This window comes from Perissodus microlepis, chromosome 16 (genome assembly GCF_051167445.1).
Source record: "Perissodus microlepis isolate ML-2025 ecotype Zambia chromosome 16, ASM5116744v1, whole genome shotgun sequence".
In the NCBI taxonomy this organism is placed as follows: domain Eukaryota; kingdom Metazoa; phylum Chordata; class Actinopteri; order Cichliformes; family Cichlidae; genus Perissodus; species Perissodus microlepis.
This window is the reverse complement of record NC_140476.1, coordinates 21798957-21823154: the sequence shown is the minus strand read 5'-3', so window position 1 is coordinate 21823154 and position 24198 is coordinate 21798957. Positions and strand designations below refer to the sequence as shown.

General features: G+C 40.5%; 1 protein-coding gene across 3 annotated transcripts; it reads left to right on the top strand.

Moving 5' to 3' along the window:
- The first annotated feature begins 859 nt into the window (after nucleotides 1-859).
- Nucleotides 860-23496, top strand: LOC146370886 (sentrin-specific protease 7). 3 transcript variants are annotated; one of them, XM_084908075.1, is made up of 23 exons: nucleotides 860-993; nucleotides 4081-4165; nucleotides 5023-5088; nucleotides 5167-5282; nucleotides 6055-6309; nucleotides 6695-6819; nucleotides 7163-7263; nucleotides 8058-8388; nucleotides 9798-9946; nucleotides 12530-12664; nucleotides 12753-12786; nucleotides 13361-13588; nucleotides 13707-14116; nucleotides 14286-14413; nucleotides 18909-19025; nucleotides 19140-19256; nucleotides 19635-19730; nucleotides 19824-20011; nucleotides 20107-20153; nucleotides 20241-20284; nucleotides 21213-21281; nucleotides 21396-21546; nucleotides 21630-23496. In XM_084908075.1, the coding sequence occupies exons 1-23, from the start codon at nucleotides 890-892 to the stop codon at nucleotides 21783-21785; spliced, it is 3252 nt and encodes a 1083-aa protein (XP_084764201.1). In that variant the 5' UTR covers nucleotides 860-889; the 3' UTR covers nucleotides 21786-23496. The 3 variants fall into 3 exon arrangements, with proteins under 3 accessions (XP_084764201.1, XP_084764202.1, XP_084764203.1); XM_084908077.1 differs by having other exon boundaries at nucleotides 892-1050; XM_084908076.1 differs by lacking the exon at nucleotides 5023-5088 and having other exon boundaries at nucleotides 861-993.
- Nucleotides 23497-24198: the final 702 nt, after the last annotated feature.

The window sequence follows — 24198 nt, the reverse complement described above, 5'->3', positions numbered from 1 at the left end:
AGAATACTATAACTTACTAGGGTATATACTAGACTTAATATTTACTGAATACAATAATGTATTTCTATACATTTTACATCAGATGAAAACTTTGGTTGTAAGATTCAGATAAATATTTATTAAAAGCTAGACATTTTAAATGAGAATAAGAAAGAAAAGTATGGATCCTGGTGTTATTTGTCTCTCAGAAACAGTTAATTTCTTCCCTTCAACTTCCCTTCAACTCATTCATGTCACCTAAAATGTAAACCTGTTTCCCCATCACCAGTTCAGCTCTGATGATTCAGTAAGGACATCTCCTGGTTTCATCTTCATGTTTCCCTCTTACCACATATCCAAACCGATATCATGACCAGCAGCTTTACAGCTGTGGCTCCAACAAACATCAGCTGATACTAGAAATTAACATTAAATAAATTCTACCGACAGCTGATCAAGCTTAAACGTGCTGCTGTTGTTTAGCGCGACATCTGCTGGTTCCCTCTTTCTGGCGCAGAGAGAAAAGCCGATCAGCTGATCATTGATCAGTTTCATGATTGAATTAGTAACTTTCTAGCTGAAGTAGTTATGAAATCGCGTTCCTTTTCACCTCAACTTTAAAGTTCGACCTCCTCTGCTGTAACTGGTCAAGCCCAGATTCGATCATGACCAACTGGCCAATCCACCACCATTCATTTATATCGTTAAAAAAGAAGAAGAAATAAACCCCCATCGGCCCATAAAAACGAAAAATCACGAGCGGCCCACCGGGCAAATGCCCGGTATGCCCGATGGCCAGTCCAAGCCCTGGTCTCAGCCCGCTCAGAACACCGGCGCTACAGCACGGACTGGGAACAAACTGCTCTTCACGCTCTTGTTTTGCTCTGGATGTACTTCCGGGTTTCACCGGATGTTCCAAAGGAATATTTCAGCGCCCGTTGAGTACACTATCGGACTGTGGAAAATGTGTGCCTTCTGTGACTGTAAGGTGCAGGTGTACACGTCCGTGGGAAAGTAGGTTTCCAGTTTCCTGATACTGTGCGTTGCACTTGCGAGCGGCTGTGGCCTGGGGTAAGCTTTAGCTTTCCTGCGTGTTTCTAGCATCATGGGTAAGCCATAGCATTAACGGTGCTAGCTGTAGCCGGGAGCTAATCAGATTTCATCTTTCTGGTGTGTTCAGGCAGCGAAAATAAACATAAATAAACACGAGGTCTGCACGGTGACCTCCGAGGTTACAATGTGCCGTGTTACAACCATAATAAAGGTTGGCTGTTTGGATTGGGAGCAGCATGTGCGCTAAACATCAGCTTCAATTACAAAAGAAAGCTGGAGTGTTGCTTGCTGAACTGGCAGTGTCGGTCGCTTATGGTTAGCTGCAAGTCGGTACTGTTACAGTCACAACACTGAGTTTTATATATATTTCTGAGTTTGCATTTCATCATTTTGCCTTATGAGAGTCCACAAAGAAACTGATTTATAATTCATTTAATTTCATAAGATCTGTCGATGGTGGTTGATGCAAAATAGGAAATGCATGTGAGTTTAAACATATAGGAAGTACATTTTCTTTTGATCATGTTTGGCAGCAATTCGTGTGGTCTGCCAAGTGCCTTTTTCCCCTTTTACAGCAACATGTGATGTAGTTTCCTTTTGGAGAGGGTTTATTTACTGAATAATACTTTTTCCAGGGTTTGAAGTCAGTTATCATACTTTTGTGATACGCTGGGCAGGATAACAACGTGGGCAATGTATCTGCAATATTCTGCAGTCTGACACACTCTGAGAGACATTTACGTCAGATGCATAATGATATATGCCCATTGACCATTTTATTAGGTACACCCGTTCAACTCAAAACAAATACAGCCAATTACATGGCATCAATTTGAGGCATTTCCACATGTAGATATGGCCAAGAGGACCTGTTCAAACTCTGAGCATCAGAATAAGGAACAAAGGTGCAGCAGAAGACTACAGCGGAGTGGCAGTTAAGAACAGGAAACTGAGGCCACATTGTGCACAGGCTCACCAGAATCGTCCAATCTCTATTGTCCGATTCTGGTCTGGTTTCTGCTGCAACATTTTGTTAGTAGTATTATAATTTAAGGTAAACAACATGAAAGCATATGGTGGAAGTGTAATAGTGTGGGGATATTTTCTTGCACACTTAAGGTCCTTTAGTACCAACTGAGCACCGTTTAAACATCACAGCCTACCTGAGAATTGCTCGCCACGTCCATCCCTTTATGACCAGAGTGTAAACATCATCTCAGGTTTGGTTCTAGCAGGAAAGCGCACCATGTCACACAGGTCAAATCTTCTCCAGCTGGTTTCTTGAACTTGACAATGAGTTTATCAGATCTCAGTAGATAGACCACCTGTGGGATGTGGATGCGACGTTATTAAATTTGCAGCAACTGTGTGAGGCTTTTATGTCAATGTGGACCAAAATCTCTGAGGAATATTTCCAGCAACTTGTTGAATCTATGCCATGGAGAATTAATACAGTTCTGACGTGGGGGTCCAACCTGATAGTAACAAAGTGTATCTAATAAAGTGTCCGGGGAATGAATGTATTACTCAATTATTTTTTTTTAAAAGAAAGCTTATTGTGGTAATGTTCTGGGGTTATTATTCAGTTTTAATAATGTTTGAGTGTTTAGCTGAATGTGTGGTTTGCCATGTTCCCCCTCATTTTTCTTTTCTTTTTTTAAACACAAGCTGATTAACTGCTGTTTATTTAACCATGTGTGCGTGACCACAACAAGTCATGAAGTACTGATGTTTTTGCCTGAGCAAATAAAAAAACACAGTGTTATGTCACGTTTCATTAAATCAGGCTCAGTCATTTTTGTTTATAAAATATTCCATAAAAACTGGAAAATGTGTTTTGTTTCAATGTTCAGAAAACATATCCCAAGAGGAAGCAGTTATGTTGTATTCCTGTGTTAATATTTGTCTCACAGCTAACTATAGGTCATAAAACTATATGTCAGCAAGTATTTCCTGTTTTAGGAAGTCATTAGTCTTCCCATTACCGCACATTTCTCTCTGTTTTATCACATTTGTCTAAATTTTATTAACATTTGGCAGGAATCTGTTAGCATGTCCATTAGGGCTGCACGATTAATCGTTAGAAAATCGCGATCTCGATTCATACTTATGTGCGATCTCATTTCCAAATGACAACGATTAAAAAAAAAAGAAAAAAGACGACGACGACAATTGTACCGCATTTTGATCCGGGACGTAATCTGCATGAAAACAAGCGCTCACTCTTCCTGCTCAACAAATGACAAGGGCGGAGCCTTATACCACGTGATACAGAAGCTGTGCCGTGTGATGCTAAAATTAGCAGGGGAAAAAACAACGGAGAGCACGTCAGGGATGACAAGAAAGTGACAGGAGAAAATCCGTCCCGGTCAACCACCTAAACATCAATAACGGGAACCTTATACAGCGCTTCCCTATACCCGTCGAACTCCCGCAGGCACAAAGAAATTACGGAGGCTATTACTTATCACCTGGCCAAAGATATGGCTCCCATCAACACTGTGCAAAACGAGGGATTTAGGAAAATGATCAACACGCTAGACAAACGCTACACAGTGCCGTCCCGCAACTATTTTTCTATTGTTGCACTACCTGCTCTATACACGCAGTGTCGAGCAACGGTGGAGACGGAATTTCAAGCAGTACAACATTTTGCGGCAACAACAAAACGTGAGACATTTGTTGTTTTTGTGTTTATTTATTGTTTTTATGTTCAGTCTCAACTGTTACGAAGTTGATGTGCAGTTAATAAGTGCAATAAATATTTATACTGGAAAAGAAAATCGTGAGAGAATCGTGATCTCAATTCTAAGCCAAAAAATCGTGATTCTCATTTTATGCAAAATCGTGCAGCCCCATCTTTTGGAAGTTATTTGACTGAGCCACCCATTGGAGTTTTTCTTCCAACAAAACTTGTTTGTTAGATTTATACCATTTTCACATTCACATGCTACTGTTCTTGATGATTATGATGATGATGATAATAATAATAATGATGGCACACTATATGGCTTTTTTCACATTTGTCTGTTTGTTTGCTTCTTGCAGTCTTGTTGCTGTGCCTTACCCGTGGACCATGATGGAGCAAAGGAGAGCCTTAACTATTCCATTTACAGTGGGCAAGGATAACCTGGTATATATATCACCTATGTTTTATGAAATACCCACTTTCCATTTTATCCATTCATTCTTGTGAGCTTGTGTGAGTGTGCCGTTTTAATTGTATTTCCTCTTGGCCCAATCCTGTGGTGCTGATGGCTTCATTGCTGCATTCATATCCTTTGCTGATCACAAGCACGTTGCAAATTGGGATTCTTTTACTTTCTCACATGTTTGCTCTTGTGAGTCTGATAATCAGTGAGCCCACTCTCTTCCTAGTAAGGGCTGGAGACCTGACTGATTGAGGATAGGGAGCTGTACTTAGTGGATTTCCTTGCATAATCAATGCTTAAAAGCTGTTACAAGGATTGCAACTAAGAGTTACTTTGACTCCCACTGAAGCTGCTGATTGTGTCTTCGGTGAACTTATTCATTGCTGGTGTTTGTAAAATATCAGAAAACTAGCAAAAATAACACAACATAAGATATCACAATGCTAAGTTCTCCTAACAGAAGTCTAGATTTAGTTTACAATGACAAAACGAGAAGCAACAGATGCTTCTTGAAAAACAGCTGAAAGTGGACAATGCTGGTCTTTTTGCCCGAGAGTCAACATTTTTAAATAGGTGCCCATTAAATAGGTGTTAGCTGACTCGTCCAACAATTCATGGGTTAGGGAGCTTTGACTGCTACCCATCATTGTATTTGAACTGGGATTATAGACGCTAGTTTATACACACCGCTTTAACAGCAGTTGGTCTGACAGTTGCAACTGCATGCAACAAGCTTAGCATATTTCCTTAGTTGTGTTAAAGAAATCTTGCGCTTTTGTTTATTGCATTGCAATATGTTTCATACAAGCATGGTCACTAATAACCATATTAATTTTAGATGGAAAATCCACTCAGAATCCCCATGACATGTCTTTCATCAGAGTATGGAAAATTAGAAAGACAGGTACAGCATTATCTTTATGCTAACATGGTTATTCTGGGTTATTCTTATAACTAACAGTGTCTGCCTCCTCTTTGAAAGGTTTCCTGGACTGCGTTTGCAGATTGCAAATTCAGAAATCGCAAGTCACCGCATAAAAACGGATCCACGAAGTTTGATCACAGCCATGCAGCTATGATCGCACTGGACATGGACAGGTAAGGAGGCAAGAAGTGTCGTGTGATGATTTGACTTTTTTAAACTGCGGACTAAAATATCTGCTTATGATTTAAAACTCATAAATATGTGCTGTTGTCTACACTGAAGCGTACTGCGCTTATGTTCTCTGTAAAAAAAAATAAAAAAAATAAATAAATAAATACAATTTTTTTGCATTTATTTATTTTTTCATAAAATGGGGCGCTCGCGATTAATAATGAAGTTCTCCAAGGTCTCTCTTAATTTAACCTTCATTACTCCAGGACAACAAAAATAAAAAAGTGTCACTGCAGTATTTCTTCAAAATTAGAGTAATATAATTTCTCTGCAGAGCACTTGCAGGAGCAACAGAAATGGGAGAAGAAGGGTAAAGAGTGCTGATAAATTAAATAGATGGAGGTGGTCATTGTTCTTTAAGACAGGTGCTGCACAGTTAGTATACGACCATTAAAATGCCTGTTTGGGCCACCCAGGTATATTTGCCTTTTCTGTATATATTTTATTAATTTTGCACAGTGGTCAGAGTTGCGGTCCATAAAGGAAACATTGCAAACACCATGACTCAAAGCCAAGCTTATCATTTCTGCACATGTGACTTATCTACACCAGTAGACCGCACCCTGTTGATCAGCTGGCACACATAAAGTCTCACGTGCAGAGATAGATGAGTTTTAAGCCTGAATACCTCAGTGGGCTTGATGGGAACAATATGCGGAGAAGACGTCACTCGCGGAAGGTTGTGAATCAACGATTCTCTGCTTTCTCCCACAGGAGGAAGCCTCTTCTGATCCTGACAGATGTCCTGAAGACAAAATTCGGCATGGAGTATATGGAAAGGACAAAAAAGACTCATAGTGCGAAGAACAGAGGACAAACGCCAAGCAGGTGGAGGGAGAGCGGTCAGTGTAGAGAGGAAACACCGACCTACAGAGACACTAGATCCAGTCAGAGGGAAGCCAGGAATAACAGGAGCAAGAGTGTGACACCCAAGCGCAACCAGAGGACTGTCACTCCAACCTCCCAAAGGTGGGATAGCATTGTAAAAGAAGTAATGTGAAGGACTATTAGTTAGATGAAGCAGTCAGTCTCTCTCAAATATCCTTACGAGCAGTAAGTTCTGGTAAACACCGACCAACCCAATAAGACGAAGGGGGGAAAGTAAGTTAAAAAGTGTATGTCTTTCTGGCCACTTTCATTAATTTTACATCTTTAGAGGCTTGTAGAATCTGCAGTAGCTCATTTTAATTGGGGAAACATATTTACATACAACGCACTTTACACTAAAGCCAGCATACTTTTTTTTTTTCAACCCAGACCTGAATGGAAACACCCAATTTTTAACAGTTTGCTAAAAATAGGAATAAACTGTACAGCATAATCAGAACATCTTTTCCCGTCTTTTTCTCCACAGGTTGAGCCTTAGAAGAAGACCACAAAATGTTGACAACCAAGAGGACAAAGAAGAAAGCAAAGATATCGAGGAGGTGATAATAGGCAAGGACAACACAGAAGATGACAGATTTGCTGAAGTTGTAGGTGGGTAAACATGAAGAGTTGATGCAGTTGTTGGTTTAATGCTGCTGGTGCTCTTTTGTGACTGACTTTGTTGTCATAAAGACAATGTTGGATTTAACTGTGAATAAATCGTGTACTCGAGACATTACCGTTCCATCCACCGCTGGTCTTATTTCCAGAGTAGCTTTAAAAAAACAAAAGTTATATAGAGCAAAGGACATCACATGTTACTCTGTTTACTTATCAGTGTTTAAAGTTTAGTAATCGTTTTCCTGTTTTTGACCTGCTTTGAGGACAGGGAATTCCATTCATAGGTTGTCAGTGGTGTATGAGTGTATTTTAACTTTATATGTTTGTCATGCAGACTGTGGGTTGTCTTTGAGCTGGGAGCCTGCTGAGGATATAGTGTCCTGTGACATCAAAGACAGGTGGACTGATTCAGAAAAAGATGCACAGCCTAGTCTGGTGAGTACCACTTTTAAAACTCAAAATGAAACCAGGAACAATCAACCTTGATTAAACTTAACCAATCCCCGGAGAGCTCAGCAGGTGTGCACCAGACTATGCAAACATGGTAGCAAATTTTCTTGTCAGCCTTGTGCTTTGAATAAGGCTTTGAGTCCTTTCCACGTAAGCAGTCAGAGTCTGAAACACTGGAAAAACAGAAACTGAAAGCCAAAGTTGATTGGCATACTTCCTGGCCATAAAAATTGAGATCATGTGTGGGGAGATTCTGGCTCTAAAGTTAGAGATAAAAAGTAGAGACGCATCCTAACCAACTGCAGGCTCAGTGATCAAGAACTGGCAGGTGACAAGAGAAAAAGTGTTGGCAAACCAATAGAAAATGTGACTGTTGGACAGATTAGGTTGAGACAGAAGCTCACTTCCTCTTTGAATTTAAGAGATTCAGTGATATAAGGAACTTTTTCAGGAGATAAAGTGACGAGGCACATCTTACTTCCCAGTACATGTTAGTATGCTGTGACCTGAGCCTAAGAGTTACTGCATGAATTCCACCCCTGTATCGTTTTAGTAAATTTAGTGCTACAGTTAACTAGATTAGAACAAAAGCTGGGAAACGAGTAACCTGCCTACCAACGTCTTTAAGACTCAGCAGTTGTTATTCCGTGTCTAAAAAGTGAGATTAAAAATTTATTTTGTTTTACTGTATTCTAAAAATGGCTCTGTGATCTTTCAGTTTATGCTGTGTGCTCAGTAAACAGCAGAAGTGATACATTATACTTTATGTTGTGTGATAGAAGAGGAAAAGAAGGGATTCGGCGTCCCAATGCAATGGAACGGAGAGCCCCAAACGCAACCGCGAGAGCGTTCTTCAGCTCACAGAAGAAGATGGAAGAGATGGAGGAGCATTCTCTGCACCCATTTGTCACGAGGACAGTAGAGAGGATGGCGATTTGGAGAGCTTGGAGCGTTGCATAGTGCAGTTCACGGTGGGTGAAGACGATGGAACAGAAGTTCTTGTCCCAGTCATCAACCCCGATTTGGAACGCGAAGATTTTACTGGCAGCCCAAGACAAAGCCTGTCATCCACACAGGACAACGGGAATCAGATCAGTCCCTCTGAGCCCAGTGAGTACACCCAACAAACGTGTGGCTTCAGTCCACTGCTGAGTGTGTCTGAGCAGGCCAGAACCTGGCAAATGAATACCAGTCTGCTCTTTTGTTATGTGTTTGTGTGTGTGTGAGAGGGCCTCATTTAAACAAAACTTCAGTAATTAATTGTGCTGCATCTGCTCAGTGACTTTGAAATTGACTCACCTTGAAATAGTGGTCATCAAAATAAAGTGTGTTACTAAGTCATACATGTTATAAGCGGCTCTTAGTCAGAAAAGTTGCACAACCAATATTCCCGATTATGAGAGAGAAAGCTACTGCCTATTTACAGCATGTGATGGAGAAATAGGCTTTTGCTGATTGTTTTAACAGATTAAAAGACCTGCATTTCAATTCAATTCAATTCAATTTTATTTATATAGCGCCAAATCACAACAAAAGTCGCCTCAAGGCGCTTCATAGATACAGAGAAAAACCCAACAATCATATGACCCCATTTGTGGTGACGAGCCGTTTCACTCTAACAAAGTACAGCTATACTTTTGAGCGTTTAATTCTCTCAGCCCTCTTCACAAAGACCAGGATTTGTGTGTGCGTATGTGTGACACAGAGCCTCCCCTGCACCCCGGCCCTTGCGTGCGACACAGAGGGCGCTATCTGTTGGACTAGTTAAATGCATCTTAAACTAATCTCTTAATCAGTAATGGTGGTCAGATAAAATGTAAAAGATAACTTTGTTTATGTAGCAATAAATACATGTAATTTCTTTCTTTTTTATTTCTCCACGGCTGAAAGCAGTACTGATAATTTTGGTGCTTATTGATTCTCCAGTTTTTAATTATTTTTTTCCCAGGGTTCATTCAAAACCAGGTTTTGGGGTCCATCCCTACTAGGAGGCATCCTAGTAGTCTGATGCCTGAACCAGTTCAGCTGATTCTTTTGAGTGTGAAGCAGGATGTTATTAGGTTGTAACCATTAGTTGCTTTTTGCATACATTCACCAAAATTAGTTTGAAAAGTTACTAAAAATGTCAAAGATGTCAGCTACCCTGAGGACTTACTTATTTATCAAGTTAACAAGCTGTTATTTTAATGCCTTAAACACTAAAATACAACTTCTCTGTAGCATCCATGTTCTTTCTATGTTTATGAGGCACATGAACACACTGAAGACTGACGCAGGAAAAGGGGCCATCCGGGAGCACGTGAAAATACAATTAGCAGCTACAATGTTTTCACTGTTTAGCTTACCCACGTGCCTTTTCCTGGATTACTACTGTCCTCACTGTGGCTTTAAAGCCCATTACATTTCCATTATACAGTATCAGATAGGGGCTTATGTGTCCTCAAGCGTTTTGTACTTTTAGACAATTCCAAAGAAAAGGTTCACTCTGGCCTCATGTTGTCTTAATGGTTGTGTTTCAGTTGTGCTGTCCAGTGACGATGAGGAGGGTGGAGACGTTTCTCGGGGCTGCAGCCAAGTCCGCACACTGGTCGCTGTGGAAGACGCAGTAATAAAGGGTCAGTCGTCACAGGAAGCTGAGGCCAAACAGCAACACACTGCTGGCATGCAGGTTAGTAGAGTGTGTTCAGTCCAGCACAAACACATTTCATATGCGATCTCAGTTTTTATAATCCCCTTATACAGGGAGTGCAGAATTATTAGGCAAATGAGTATTTTGTCCACATCATCCTCTTCATGCATGTTGTCTTACTCCAAGTCTTACTACCAATTAAGCATATTAGGTGATGTGCATCTCTGTAATGAGAAGGGGTGTGGTCTAATGACATCAACACCCTATATCAGGTGTGCATAATTATTAGGCAACGTCCTTTCGTTTGGCAAAATGGGTCAAAAGAAGGACTTGACAGGCTCAGAAAAGTCAAAAATAGTGAGATATCTTGCAGAAGGATGCAGCAGTCTCAAAATTGCAAAGCTTCTGAAGCGTGATCATCGAACAATCAAGCGTTTCATTCAAAATAGTCAACAGGGTCGCAAGAAGCGTGTGGAAAAACCAAGGCGCAAAATAACTGCCCATGAACTGAGAAAAGTCAAGCGTGCAGCTGCCACGATGCCACTTGCCACCAGTTTGGCCATATTTCAGAGCTGCAACATCACTGGAGTGCCCAAAAGCACAAGGTGTGCAATACTCAGAGACATGGCCAAGGTAAGAAAGGCTGAAAGACGACCACCACTGAACAAGACACACAAGCTGAAACGTCAAGACTGGGCCAAGAAATATCTCAAGACTGATTTTTCTAAGGTTTTATAGACTGATGAAATGAGAGTGAGTCTTGATGGGCCAGATGGATGGGCCCGTGGCTGGATTGGTAAAGGGCAGAGAGCTCCAGTCCAACTCAGACGCCAGCAAGGTGGAGGTGGAGTACTGGTTTGGGCTGGTATCATCAAAGATGAGCTTGTGGGGCCTTTTCGGGTTGAGGATGGAGTCAAGCTCAACTCCCAGTCCCACTGCCAGTTTCTGGAAGACACCTTCTTCAAGCAGTGGTACAGGAAGAAGTCTGCATCCTTCAAGAAAAACATGATTTTCATGCAGGACAATGCTCCATCACACGCGTCCAAGTACTCCACAGCGTGGCTGGCAAGAAAGGGTATAAAAGAAGAAAAACTAATGACATGGCCACCTTGTTCACCTGATCTGAACCCCATTGAGAACCTGAGGTCCATCATCAAATGTGAGATTTACAAGGAGGGAAAACAGTACACCTCTCTGAACAGTGTCTGGGAGGCTGTGGTTGCTGCTGCACGCAATGTTGATGGTGAACAGATCAAAACACTGACAGAATCCATGGATGGCAGGCTTTTGAGTGTCCTTGCAAAGAAAGGTGGCTATATTGGTCGCTGATTTGTTTTTGTTTTGTTTTTGAATGTCAGAAATGTATATTTGTGAATGTGGAGATGTTATATTGGTTTCACTGGTAAAAATAAATAATTGAAATGGGTATATATTTGTTTTTTGTTAAGTTGCCTAATAATTATGCACAGTAATAGTCACCTGCACACACAGATATCCCCCTAAAATAGCTAAAACTAAAAACAAACTAAAAACTACTTCCAAAAACATTCAGCTTTGATATTAATGAGTTTTTTGGGTTCATTGAGAACATGGTTGTTGTTCAATAATAAAATTATTCCTCAAAAATACAACTTGCCTAATAATTCTGCACTCCCTGTATGTTCTTTTCCTTTTTTATATTGTGCAGACAACAGCCTCGCACATGCCTCTAAACTGAGCTGAGCTAATGCCCAGATTAACATGACATCACAAAGGGTGTTTTACAGACATGATCTGGGGGCCTAAGGTTTTACTTCACCCCAGGGTGTCCAAGTCACCAACTGCTAATTAAAAGACAATACTTTGCCTGTGCTGCAGCCACTTAGTCTTGTATCTGACCCAATGACACGAAGGGAGAGAGGAGCCATGCACGTGGATGTCTGGATATAATAAAAGGAAGAACTTGTTCTTTTCGAAACCATTATGTTATCGATTTCACAGTCACGTGAACTAAGATCACTCTACAGCTGCTTTCAAAAACTGCCACCATAGTAAGATCGTGGCATTATAAGGAGAACATCGAGTTTCAAACCTGGTACATTAACAATGGTTTATAGTCAATGCATTTAACACATGCATCAAATTTTGGCAGGAAGAGTCACTGAATTCAGCTTTAAATAGCTTTGCAGTGCATGCAGTGAGTAAGAATATTTGTGTGTGTGTGTGTGTGTGTGTGTTCTTTAGCTGTAGCACAATATCACAGATCAGTTTCATTTAGTGCCACAAAAAGGTTGAACAAACTCCTGCAGAATAGACAACCAGGTGACCTCCTGCGTCATCTCTTTCTTTCTCATTTGAGCAACATATCAAGACAAATATCTCGATATACTATTTTTCAATAGACAGCGGAATACCTGCAAACTGCCATGTCATTCTTTTAACCACCACCAGATGGTGCCAAAGCAACAATTTTATATAGCCTCTGCATGCTGCCCTTTAATCATGCCACTAGTTATCTTTGTAGTCTGTTATTATCCTGACATTACAGTGTATTAATCTGTTTGCATCGTTGTGCGGCTGCGCAGCCTGCTTTGCTCTATTTCCTGTAAACTTTGCATGTGTGTGTCTGTTTGTGTTTTGCAGGTGTTTGTTGTGCACGACACTACTCTTCCAGTGACTTCAGCTCCCAGTCTCGATATAGACTATTCCTGCATGGAGTTGCCCTTCTGTGGTCTGCACTGCGGAGTCTATCATGGAAAAGCAAATGGACCCATCGCGGTAACCCTAATAAAATGCAAAGATGGGCTTTTTGCCGTAAGCATGCACAGAATTTGAAAATCTAATGCATCTTTCTCTCTGTTCACAGATAAAGAAGGAAGAAATCATCATCCCACTCAAAGGTAATATTGTAAATATGTTTTGATCTTAAGTAATTCCTTTTCTTAATAACTTTTAAAGAGAACCTCTCTCCATCAGCTCTTCTGATCATTTTTTGTGCCTTTGGGCAGGGTTGTATAAGCTTTGGCACAAAAACAAGTCACCTCATTTTGTTTTGGCACAGTATCCTCTCCTAGCTTTTCACTTATTTCGCTTAGCTTCTTTGTGCTAATGCGTCAAACCCTCAAGATCCCAGTAGACTTTCACCTCTGAATCTGTAAAACTCCGTCAATTTATGGGTTCATTTAATGACATTTTAGCCTACCTTTGTGTGCGTAACCCATGTTTCTATTAAAGAAGAGTGGTTGAACATTATTTTCCAAAGCATTAAAACCAAAACTATTACTTAGCTAGAAAAAGATTTATAAAGGGCAAGAACAAAATTGTTACCTTATACTTTAAAAATACTTGCACAAAATATACAAGCTGTTTGTCAATTTAACAAGACAAACATTGTTGTAAAATACCAGAAACAAGAATAAAGTGTAAAGCTTTTTGTAAAAATGTATTGTCCTTACGACCGCATCTTGTGTTCAGACACCAGTGAGGAGCTGGAGGTGAAGTTGACCTTTGAGCGTACGGAGCTGAGGAGGTACAGTGTTTGGGAGCGACAGGAACTGGAAGAACGACAGCTGCACTTTAAGGGTGATGAGGAGCCCACACCTGCTGCTGTGCTGCTATTTTGTGTGTCAGAAACTGCTGCAGCTTCGGTACAGCAGGACCTCTGCCTGCTGTCGGCCAAAAAAGATGGAGCTGTGAACACTGGTGAGACTGCTGGATGACAAGTTCAGGGTTTTGGTCATTTAAACTTACAAATGCTGAAGGTTTCTGTTATATAGTGCCAGCATTCAGCATTATTTCATATTGCGCTCTGTTTTAATAGGGAAAACCAGCCCTTTCATCCTGCTGACTCTGAGAGAACCTCTGGAGGGAATGGAGGGAGCTTTATTGCGCTCTCTCCTGGACATTGTCTGTCTCAAGACTCTGGCAAATGAACAAACCAATTTAAGGCACAGTACAGACAGATTTAGTGAGTTGGGAGACGTTCTGTCTCCTGTTCTTTCTCTGGATGATAGCATAGAGCTGATTAGAAGAACTGGACTAGACTCTTTCCTGCTCTCCGTGCTGGGTGTGACAAACACGGACACAGAACCTGAAGAAGACAAAAAGCCCACAGCACAAAAGACAGACTCAGTTTTAGAGACAGAGATTGCACCAGAGCCAGACACAGAAGCACCTTTGCTCAAACCAAAGCCTGATCAGGAAGAACAAAGGGTTGAATGTCCCTCTGATGTAAGTGTCTACTGGGTGGTTCAGTAAGAGTATATCCCCCCCCCCCCCCCCCCCCCCCAAACCGTTTTTTCTTTACTGGTATTCAGCTTGCAAGCCTGCACATTTAGCTTGTGCCCACTTCACAATCACCTGACAGCCACTGGTCTGTGATGTGCATTTCCCTCCACAGAAGGAGAAAGAGGAACCGACTCCTGTGTATACAATGTGCCATCGTAGAACCAGAGGATCCTACTCTGTGTCACTGTGTAAACCAGGCTCCAGCTGGACTAAATATAAACATCAGGGTCTGGCTCACAGGCAAGTAGCCTAAGCTAAGATGCTTATGAGATTCATCAGTGGAGGTTTGAGATCTGTTTATACAGACCACCAGTATATTTAAAATATTTGTACAGACAGGTCCTTAAGTATTTGGACAGTGGCACAAATTTTATAATTTCTGCTTCTTTACACCAACACAGAGGATTTGAAATACAGCAATTAAGCTGTGATTAAAGGTGTATGTCAGGTACTTTGATTTTAAGTTGCCTGGACAAGTGAGACTAAATGTTAAAAAGTTACAGGAAAAGTTTGGGTATTTCCTTATACAGACTGTCCTATTATTATAAATTGAGTTGATTAATTCATAGAAATGTTTTTTATATTTTTAAACTGTGGACCCAGTATAAATAGTGGAAAACCAGAAACTTTTGTGTTATTTAACTGTTTATCTGTTAGTTAATTACTTTGGTGTAATATGAATGGAGTCTTCAATGGGCTGATGTAGGTGTTAATTCAGGGAGGTTGGAGCAGTTTTGTGGATAGTTGTGGCCTGCTACTTGTTATTTTTTGAGGAAAACCAAAAACTCATGGTTGACCATGAAAAACAGGTTAAGTGGATGATCGTAAAACTCTCATAGGTGAGGAAAACCCTTTCACAACACATCTAGCACATTCGGGAATATTTATACAGGGAGTGCAGAATTATTAGGCAAGTTGTATTTTTGAGGAATAATTTTATTATTGAACAACAACCATGTTCTCAATGAACCCAAAAAACACATTAATATCAAAGCTGAATGTTTTTGGAAGTAGTTTTTAGTTTGTTTTTAGTTTTAGCTATTTTAGGGGGATATCTGTGTGTGCAGGTGACTATTACTGTGCATAATTATTAGGCAACTTAACAAAAAACAAATATATACCCATTTCAATTATTTATTTTTACCAGTGAAACCAATATAACATCTCCACATTCACAAATATACATTTCTGACATTCAAAAACAAAACAAAAACAAATCAGCGACCAATATAGCCACCTTTCTTTGCAAGGACACTCAAAAGCCTGCCATCCATGGATTCTGTCAGTGTTTTGATCTGTTCACCATCAACGTTGCGTGCAGCAGCAACCACAGCCTCCCAGACACTGTTCAGAGAGGTGTACTGTTTTCCCTCCTTGTAAATCTCACATTTGATGATGGACCACAGGTTCTCAATGGGGTTCAGATCAGGTGAACAAGGAGGCCATGTCATTAGTTTTTCTTCTTTTATACCTGTCTGTGAAGGTTCTCAGTCATCCAGGTCATCGTAGTCAAAGGAGCTTGCAAAGAAAAGCGTCTGGACTTCTTTAAGTTACTTGAAGACGTTTCACCTCTCATCCGAGAAGCTTCTTCAGTTCTAAGGTCAAATGGTGGAGAGTCCCAGATATAAACCTAGTGGGAGTATCCCCCCACAGAGGGACAAAAGGACCCCCTGATGATCCTCTAATCGCCTGAGCCAAGGTGTGAAACTGGGTGTGGGTCCCAATCAGCCAGAGTTTCGGGTGTGTTCATTGTGAAACCTGGCCCCACCTTATCATGCGAATTCCTGAGGTCAGATGGCCCAGGATGTGAGTGGGCGTTAAGGCGTCTGGGAAGGGATCTCAAAACTGGATTATAGATGGCAGAGAGTTGGTGTCGTAAACCCCCGCCTCTGTTCAAAGATGGTCGCTCACAGTGGACATAGATGGCTTCTTTCACTCCTCTTTCAAACCATCTGTCCTCTCTGTCCAAAATGTGAACATTGGCATCCTCGAAAGAGTGTCCTTTATCCTTAAGATGCAGATGGACTGCTGAGTCTTGTCCTGTGGAGGTGGCTCTTCTGTGTTGTGCCATGCGCTTGTGAAGTGGCTGTTTGGTCTCTCCAATGTAGAGGTCTGGGCATTCCTCGCTGCACTGTACCGCATACACCACATTGTTAAGTCTGTGTTTTGGCGTTTTGTCTTTCGGGTGAACCAGTTTTTGTCTGAGCGTGTTGCTGGGTCTGAAATGCACCGGGATGTCATGCTTGGAGAAAACTCTCCTAAGTTTTTCTGATACACCGGCTACATAGGGGATGACAATGTTGTTGCGTCTGTCCTTCTTATCCTCCCTCGCTGGTGTCTGGTCTTCTTTTCTGTGCCTCTTTGCTGACTTTAAGAACGCCCATTTAGGATAGCCGCACGTTTTGAGTGCTTCCTTTACATGTGTGTGTGTTCCTTCTTTTTTCCTTCAGGCTTAGAGGGAACATGTTCTGCCCGGTGGTGTAGGGTCCTAATTACTCCAAGTTTGTGTTCCAAAGGGTGATGGGAGTCAAAGAGGAGGTACTGGTCCGTGTGTGTGGGCTTCCGGTAAACTTCGATGTTGAGTTTGCCGTTCTCTTTTATACCCTTTCTTGCCAGCCACGCTGTGGAGTACTTGGACGCGTGTGATGGAGCATTGTCCTGCATGAAAATCATGTTTTTCTTGAAGGATGCAGACTTCTTCCTGTACCACTGCTTAAAGAAGGTGTCTTCCAGAAACTGGCAGTGGGACTGGGAGTTGAGCTTGACTCCATCCTCAACCCGAAAAGGCCCCACAAGCTCATCTTTGATGATACCAGCCCAAACCAGTACTCCACCTCCACCTTGCTGGCGTCTGAGTCGGACTGGAGCTCTCTGCCCTTTACCAATCCAGCCACGGGCCCATCCATCTGGCCCATCAAGACTCACTCTCATTTCATCAGTCCATAAAACCTTAGAAAAATCAGTCTTGAGATATTTCTTGGCCCAGTCTTGACGTTTCAGCTTGTGTGTCTTGTTCAGTGGTGGTCGTCTTTCAGCCTTTCTTACCTTGGCCATGTCTCTGAGTATTGCACACCTTGTGCTTTTGGGCACTCCAGTGATGTTGCAGCTCTGAAATATGGCCAAACTGGTGGCAAGTGGCATCTTGGCAGCTGCACGCTTGACTTTTCTCAGTTCATGGGCAGTTATTTTGCGCCTTGGTTTTTCCACACGCTTCTTGCGACCCTGTTGACTATTTTGAATGAAACGCTTGATTGTTCGATGATCACGCTTCAGAAGCTTTGCAATTTTGAGACTGCTGCATCCCTCTGCAAGATAGCTCACTATTTTTGACTTTTCTGAGCCTGTCAAGTCCTTCTTTTGACCCATTTTGCCAAACGAAAGGACGTTGCCTAATAATTATGCACACCTGATATAGGGTGTTGATGTCATTAGACCACACCCCTTCTCATTACAGAGATGCACATCACCTAATATGCTTAATTGGTAGTAGGCTTTCGAGCCTATACAGCTTGGAGTAAGACAACATGCATGAAGAGGATGATGTGGACAAAATACTCATTTGCCTAATAATTCTGCACTCCCTGTAAAGAAGTAGCTGTATCACCATCAAGGGCTATAATCAAAAGATGCCTTTGTGACAGTAAATACAGAGGGGCTACAGCAAGATTCAAACAGCTAGTATTGGTCACGAACAGAACAAACTGGTTAGACTTAGCTAAGGAACATCTAAAAAACATCTGTTCCAGCTGTGGAGTAGGATTCTGCAGAAAGATTAAGTCCAGATGAGCGTGAACTAGAGTGATGGGAAGAGAAGAGTATGAAGAACAAAAGGAAGGGCTTGTGATCTGAAGCATACCACATCATCTGTCAAACACAGTAGAGACAATCTGATGGCATGGATATGTATGGCTGCCAGTGGAACTGGGTCATTGTTGCTGATTGATGATGTGACTGCTGATAGAAGTAGCAGCATGAATTCTTTGCAAAATGCTTTACTACTTGGATGCAGTCAAAATCCGGAAACCTGGATGACCTTTATTAAAGAGGATAATGACCCCAAACACAAAGCTAAAACTACCTGAAAACAAGGAACAGAAAGTTCTCAAGTGGCCAAGTCAGTCTACTGATCTCAGCCCAAGCTTATTTTCCACTTGGTGAAAGCAAAACTGAAAGCAGAGAGCTCCACAAACAAACAGCTGAACACAGCTGCAGTAAATACTGTCAGAGCTTCTCAAAGGAGGAACCTCTGGGGATGCCAATTGACTGCAAAGTATAATTCTTAGTTAATTCTGAGCCTTTGAAAATTGTGCTATGTTGTAATATCCTAAATTGCTAAAATAATATTTTATTGAGCTCCTCGAATAAATTTGAAGCCTCCACTTTGATCACATTGTGATTGCTTAATTTCAGATCCACTGTGGTGATGTCCAGAGGCAAAATGATTAAAATGTTCAAGCTGTAACACACTGCGAGGAACTTATTGGGATTATATTTATGGACGACAAGAGGAGAGCAGGGAATATTTTGACTGAACTAACTTAATTCTTAGATCAATCACTGATCAATCAGTGAATGTGAATGAATAAACAAACTGCAAATTATTTGGGGTGTTAATACTAATCTGACTTATGAGATCAGTGCATCCTCATAAAAAACACTTTGAATAATATGTATAACCTAAAAGTTCTGATGATCTATATAACGGATCATTCTTATCTCCTGCTTCCTTACTTAGGTTGATCCAGTTTCCTCCTCCGCCAATGAAAGGAGGAATCACTGTTACAATGGAGGACCTGCAGTGCCTTGACAGTGGGAAATACCTTAACGATGTTATCATTGATTTTTACCTCAAGTATGAACTTTAAATTTTTTTATTTATTAAACAAAAGACGTTAACTGATTCTGAGTCTTGGGATAGAGATGCTTCTAAATTGATTGTTTTTGATTTTTGTGTTTTTAAAACCAGATACCTCCTCCAGAACGCATCTGCTTCAGTGGTCGAGCGCTCCCACATTTTCAGCAGCTTCTTCTACAAGCAGCTGACGCGGCGGGACAATGCCAGTGAAGGTGGCAACAGCGACTCGTAAGTAACCCTGATAGAGTTTGCAGTCTGCTTTGGGGTGTACTGATTGTGTGAAATGTCCTCACTTAAAAAAAGAGAGGAGTTCTTACCTTCTTACACTTTACTGGATTTAACAAGATAGCACAATAACTGCCAGCCGTTTAAGATACACTACATCCTCCTTAAACAGTATTATAACCTACAGTACCTTTTGAGTTGGATGCATTGGTCATTAGTGTAGATGTCCACATCTACACCATCTAAGCTTCAAAGACCAAAATGCAATGCTTAATAGATTGCATGTTTAATGTATTTAGACCTGATATGTCCTGTAATCAAGATTCATGTTACAGGCACGACTCCAAAAATGTTTTTGTTTTTATTTTTGTTTGTATTCAGCTGTCAGAGACAGAGGCGGCACCAACGCGTGAAGACATGGACACGACACGTCGACATCTTCAAAAAGGACTTCTTGTTTGTACCTGTCAATCAGGAGTAAGTTCAGCACAGGTGTTATTTGCACAGTTTTCTTCTCTTTTTAATTTTCAGTAAAGCTGTTAAACACATCACATGACTCTCTCCATTTAGAGCTCACTGGTATTTAGTTGTCATTTGCTTTCCCGGACTGGGTGAGCCTAAAATCGAGGGCTGGACAGGAAAGAGCAGCGACGTGACGGAGGAGTCTGAGAGTCAAGATGATGCCCAAGGAAGTAAAAGCTTTAATGATGATGCGGAGAAATCACCTATGCGCAGTAACAATATAGACACAGAGACAGGTATTTTTGACTCATGCCTTCTTTGTCTTTGGTGTTTATACCAGTGACGACAGAAAGGTGGAGGTAATCATTGTGTGTCGTTTCGTGTCTTTTAGAAAATACCCAGGAAGAATTCACCAAAGATTCACCACCTAATCCAGTAGTAAGATATAATTCAGTTACATATAAGAATATTTAAAAGTGTCTGTTTGTTCCTGCAAACCAGCTCAGTCTATTTTTGTCTTTGTAGAGTTGTACAGAGCTGACGTGGCAAAAGAAGACAGTTTGCAAAAGGTAAGTTTTTACACCTTTTTAGTTTTTAGTCTCCTGTTGTCCTCTGATCATCTGTTTTCTGACCTCTTAACACCATTTATATTCATGCACTGATAATGGTTTAGTAGGGTGGGTCTAGATGGGGTGTTTTATTAGGAAAAGCAGCCCAATGCTCTAAATTGTGGCTGTTTGTGACTTCCTGCCAGGCTCATCTGCTTTGTGTAGCTTGACATGACTTCTATCCAAAATGTATTAGGCGCATATGTTTAAGCAGAAAGCTGCTTCCAACATACGTCTAATGAAGTCATAAGCATCGCCGACAGTTACTGGTCAGCCACCACTGGCTGATTTAACCCGTTGAGTTCAGTCACACTCAACATGCCGCTCACTGTGTTGGTTTCCCTTGTTGCTGGGTTTCAAAAATGGTGGTTTAGATTTTTGTGAAGGAGTTGGTCTCATGGGTGATGAGTGATGCCTTTGACCGACCAATCGGTGGCATGCAGTATGATGTCACATCTTTGGAGCGACTCGGCTTGTCTGAGCAGGTACTAATAAATACCTGCTACCAGGTAGATGGTTGGATACTTTTTGATCCCACAAGGGAAATTTTTGTGCTACAGCAGCATGATAAAGAGTAAAAATCCAGAATAATAAACAACACAGTTAAATAATAGGGATAAGGCTCTTATACTATGAGATGGTGCAGGAATTTATGTATTTACAACAGTGGTTAAAAAGGCACTACAACTTAATGTAAAACCCCTAACAGCTGAGCTGAGCCAAGTAGGCACTTGCGGAAAAGAGGCAATGGTCTTTGTGTGTTTTGGAAGTTTATGTATTTTCCCCCCTGGTCTCTGGGTATTTAAACACATCCGAACAAAAAGACTTCACAAATGAAAGCTTGATGTAAAAGTAAACACTGACTTGCAGCTGTCTGTCCTCTCTGTAGGCCGTGTATTCTTATCATGGATTCCCTTAAACTTTCTCTTCATGAACGAGTCTTCAAACTGTTGCGGGAGTAAGTATGACACCTTAAATCCACAATTTTGAAGCTGGGTATGCATGGCTATGGGTCTGTGTGAAATTTTATTGTATTTTTATTTTTTTTTAATGACATATATTTGTCTGTCAGATACTTGCAGTCAGAATGGGAGGTGCGTCGTGGGTCACCGAGGGACTTTGGTCCTGATCAGATGAAAAGCTCACACTGCCACGTCCCCCTTCAGGATAACAGCAGCGACTGTGGCCTCTACCTGCTACAATACGTTGAGTGCTTTTTGAAGGTAAAGCACTTTTTTAACATCATATTTAGTTTAGCTAATAATGCGTTCAAAGACAGCATAATTAATTCTGCTTCTGCTTTCAGGACCCCATGGTGCACTTTGACCTCCCACTACACCTAGAACAATGGTTTCCACGGCAGCAGGTGCGAAGGAAACGAGATGAAATCCGAGATCTTGTACTTAACCTTTACCGACATCAGAACCTGGATAATAGACTAGGAAAGCAGCTGAGCGGTTGAGCACATCACATTCCTGTAGCCATTAAAAATCACTGCTCATACTGAGCAACGGTCATTTCAGCATGAACTGAAAATATTTCTTTTAAAGCAGATTCTTTTATTTTATGCGTTAACTTGAAAATGTAAACCTTTGACTACCTGGGGGTCCTATTAGTGAATATAAAAGAATTGGCTAATTAAAAATAAAGGGCAGAAAAACATAAAAGCATATCTAGACACACAAATCAATCCAAGACTTTTTACTGTTTGTTTTTATACTGATAACTATTTTATAAAGAAATATTAAAATTAAATTTTCTATGTAGTATGCCCAAGCAGATAATGTGTGAAAGCATAACAGTGGTAAAACCTAGTTTGATATATTTAAAAAAAAAAAATTTTTTAAGTTCTATTAGGATCCCCCTTGGTTTAATCTTTGGTTTCTTTTAAGCTTTTGTAGTTTGAATTCAGCTTGCTGGCATCCGGTAGACATTTCGTGTATTATCCGACTGACAGTTCAGTTCAGCTCAGATCTCAGTTGTTTGTTTTTCTTATCCAGGTAGTCCCTGATGTTGCCTTCTTTTGTATCAAAGTTTTATTAGATGAGATTTACTTTAGACAAAATGTAAGAAGCGTCGGTGTGGTATTTAATAGACAGGAGTTTTCTTACTGAATTTCATTATAAAAATATATGATTGAAACCACAGGACTGTGCCTCTCCCTCCCAGTTACAGACAGACCCGGCAGTCACCCACTTCTCTAATAAAGTTAAAGTGTGTATAACAGTGTGTGTCTGTGACTCTCTGTAGAGCCCGACCGATACTTCATTTGAAAAAAGTCTGCTAATCTGATATATCGGCCAATTTTTTTCTTTTCTTTGTGAAAAATAAACAGATGTTCTTGTTTATGCTCTGCCAGCTGTTGTGTTTGTGGCGTTTCAGACATGTTTGTTGCCAACAAGGAAATTGCAGAGTGAACCTCTGGTGACAAACTGGGCAACATCAGTGCTTACATCATGCTTGAATTGTGTTGTTCTCATCTCTTGTTTACTTGTTGTGTTTTCATTTGTTCCGTGTTACAAATGCTGATACTCATATCACCAAATGGCTAATATCAGCCAATTATTTTGGCCTACTGATCCATCGGTCAGGCTCTACTCTTTGTTATCCACAGGAGTCTCAGATGATGATATCTTTATGTACACAAATTTGCAGATTAACGCGAGTGCAGCCTACTGTATACAGTCATGACAAAATGCCATCTGTTTGTTAATAAGATGTCTGATTTTTTGAAGCACAGTAGGAAAAGAATTTCGTGCAAAATATTCCCCATCATATTCTCGAAACCATTGCTTTCATATCAAATTGCTTCACTGGCTAGTGCTGTTATCCTGCCTGGGTTTGTCCTGCAAAATGGGCTTATTGAGTTTCAAGTCCTGGTTATTAGATAACCTTATGAATTTAACATGAATACACCTTGCAAAAGAAGTTTAAGGGCGCACACGCTGGCATGTGTAACGTTCGATGACCTGCTGAAGACCCATTCAGTCCTTTATTAATGTTCTCAGTTTTCCCTTTTTGCCAGATTGTTCAGTTGTCGTTTTCTTGTGTAACACCTTTATGGTGTTCTCTTTGGGATTTTTTTTTATTTTATTTTGTCAGATGAATGTACAGAAACTGATTCCAAAATACATTTGGTTTCATTTGTATATTAAAACTTGTAGAAAAAAATATGCTTGTTCTGATGTGGCTTTTTTTGTTGCTGTTTATATTTGAAACTAAATTGCTTAAGTTAATAAGCCCAGTCTGGTCCTTGTGAAGAATGATTTACAAACTGGTGCATTGTGAAGCATTTTATTTTGACTGGTGAGTTTGTACACACGCTATGTTATTGTCAGTAGTGGATTCTTGTTACCTCACAGTCATTAAAGGGTGATGGGATATTGTTGTCACCCAACAAGGCAACGTAAGAGTTTTCAAACTGAAAACTCTGGAAAATCTTCAGAGAGGTTTTCTGAAAGTGTTAAGAAAGACGTCACCTAGGAATTGTGATATGAAATTCTTTGTTCTTAGCATATTTTAAACTTAACCTGAATTATCACACCCATCGTGTAACAGGTAGGCAAAATCTCAAAAATGAAAAATATCCAAATATTTAATGAAAGTATTTTCTCAGCTTTAATAGGACTCCCATCTGGAAACTCCAACATTCTGTTATGTTTGAGTTAAACTATCTGCTGTACAGCTTGTCATATTTTCTCAATCCAGTATGATCTTAGTTTGTGACTAAGAATTTCATGTTTTTTTTTTCAAATTATTCTGAGATTTACCTGCGTCCCAGAAAGTATCACTAAATGTCCTTAGCAATGTGAATTTTTTAAAGATTATTGTTTATTATTCATTTTTTGTTTGCTTGTTTGTTTTGATGATGCCTC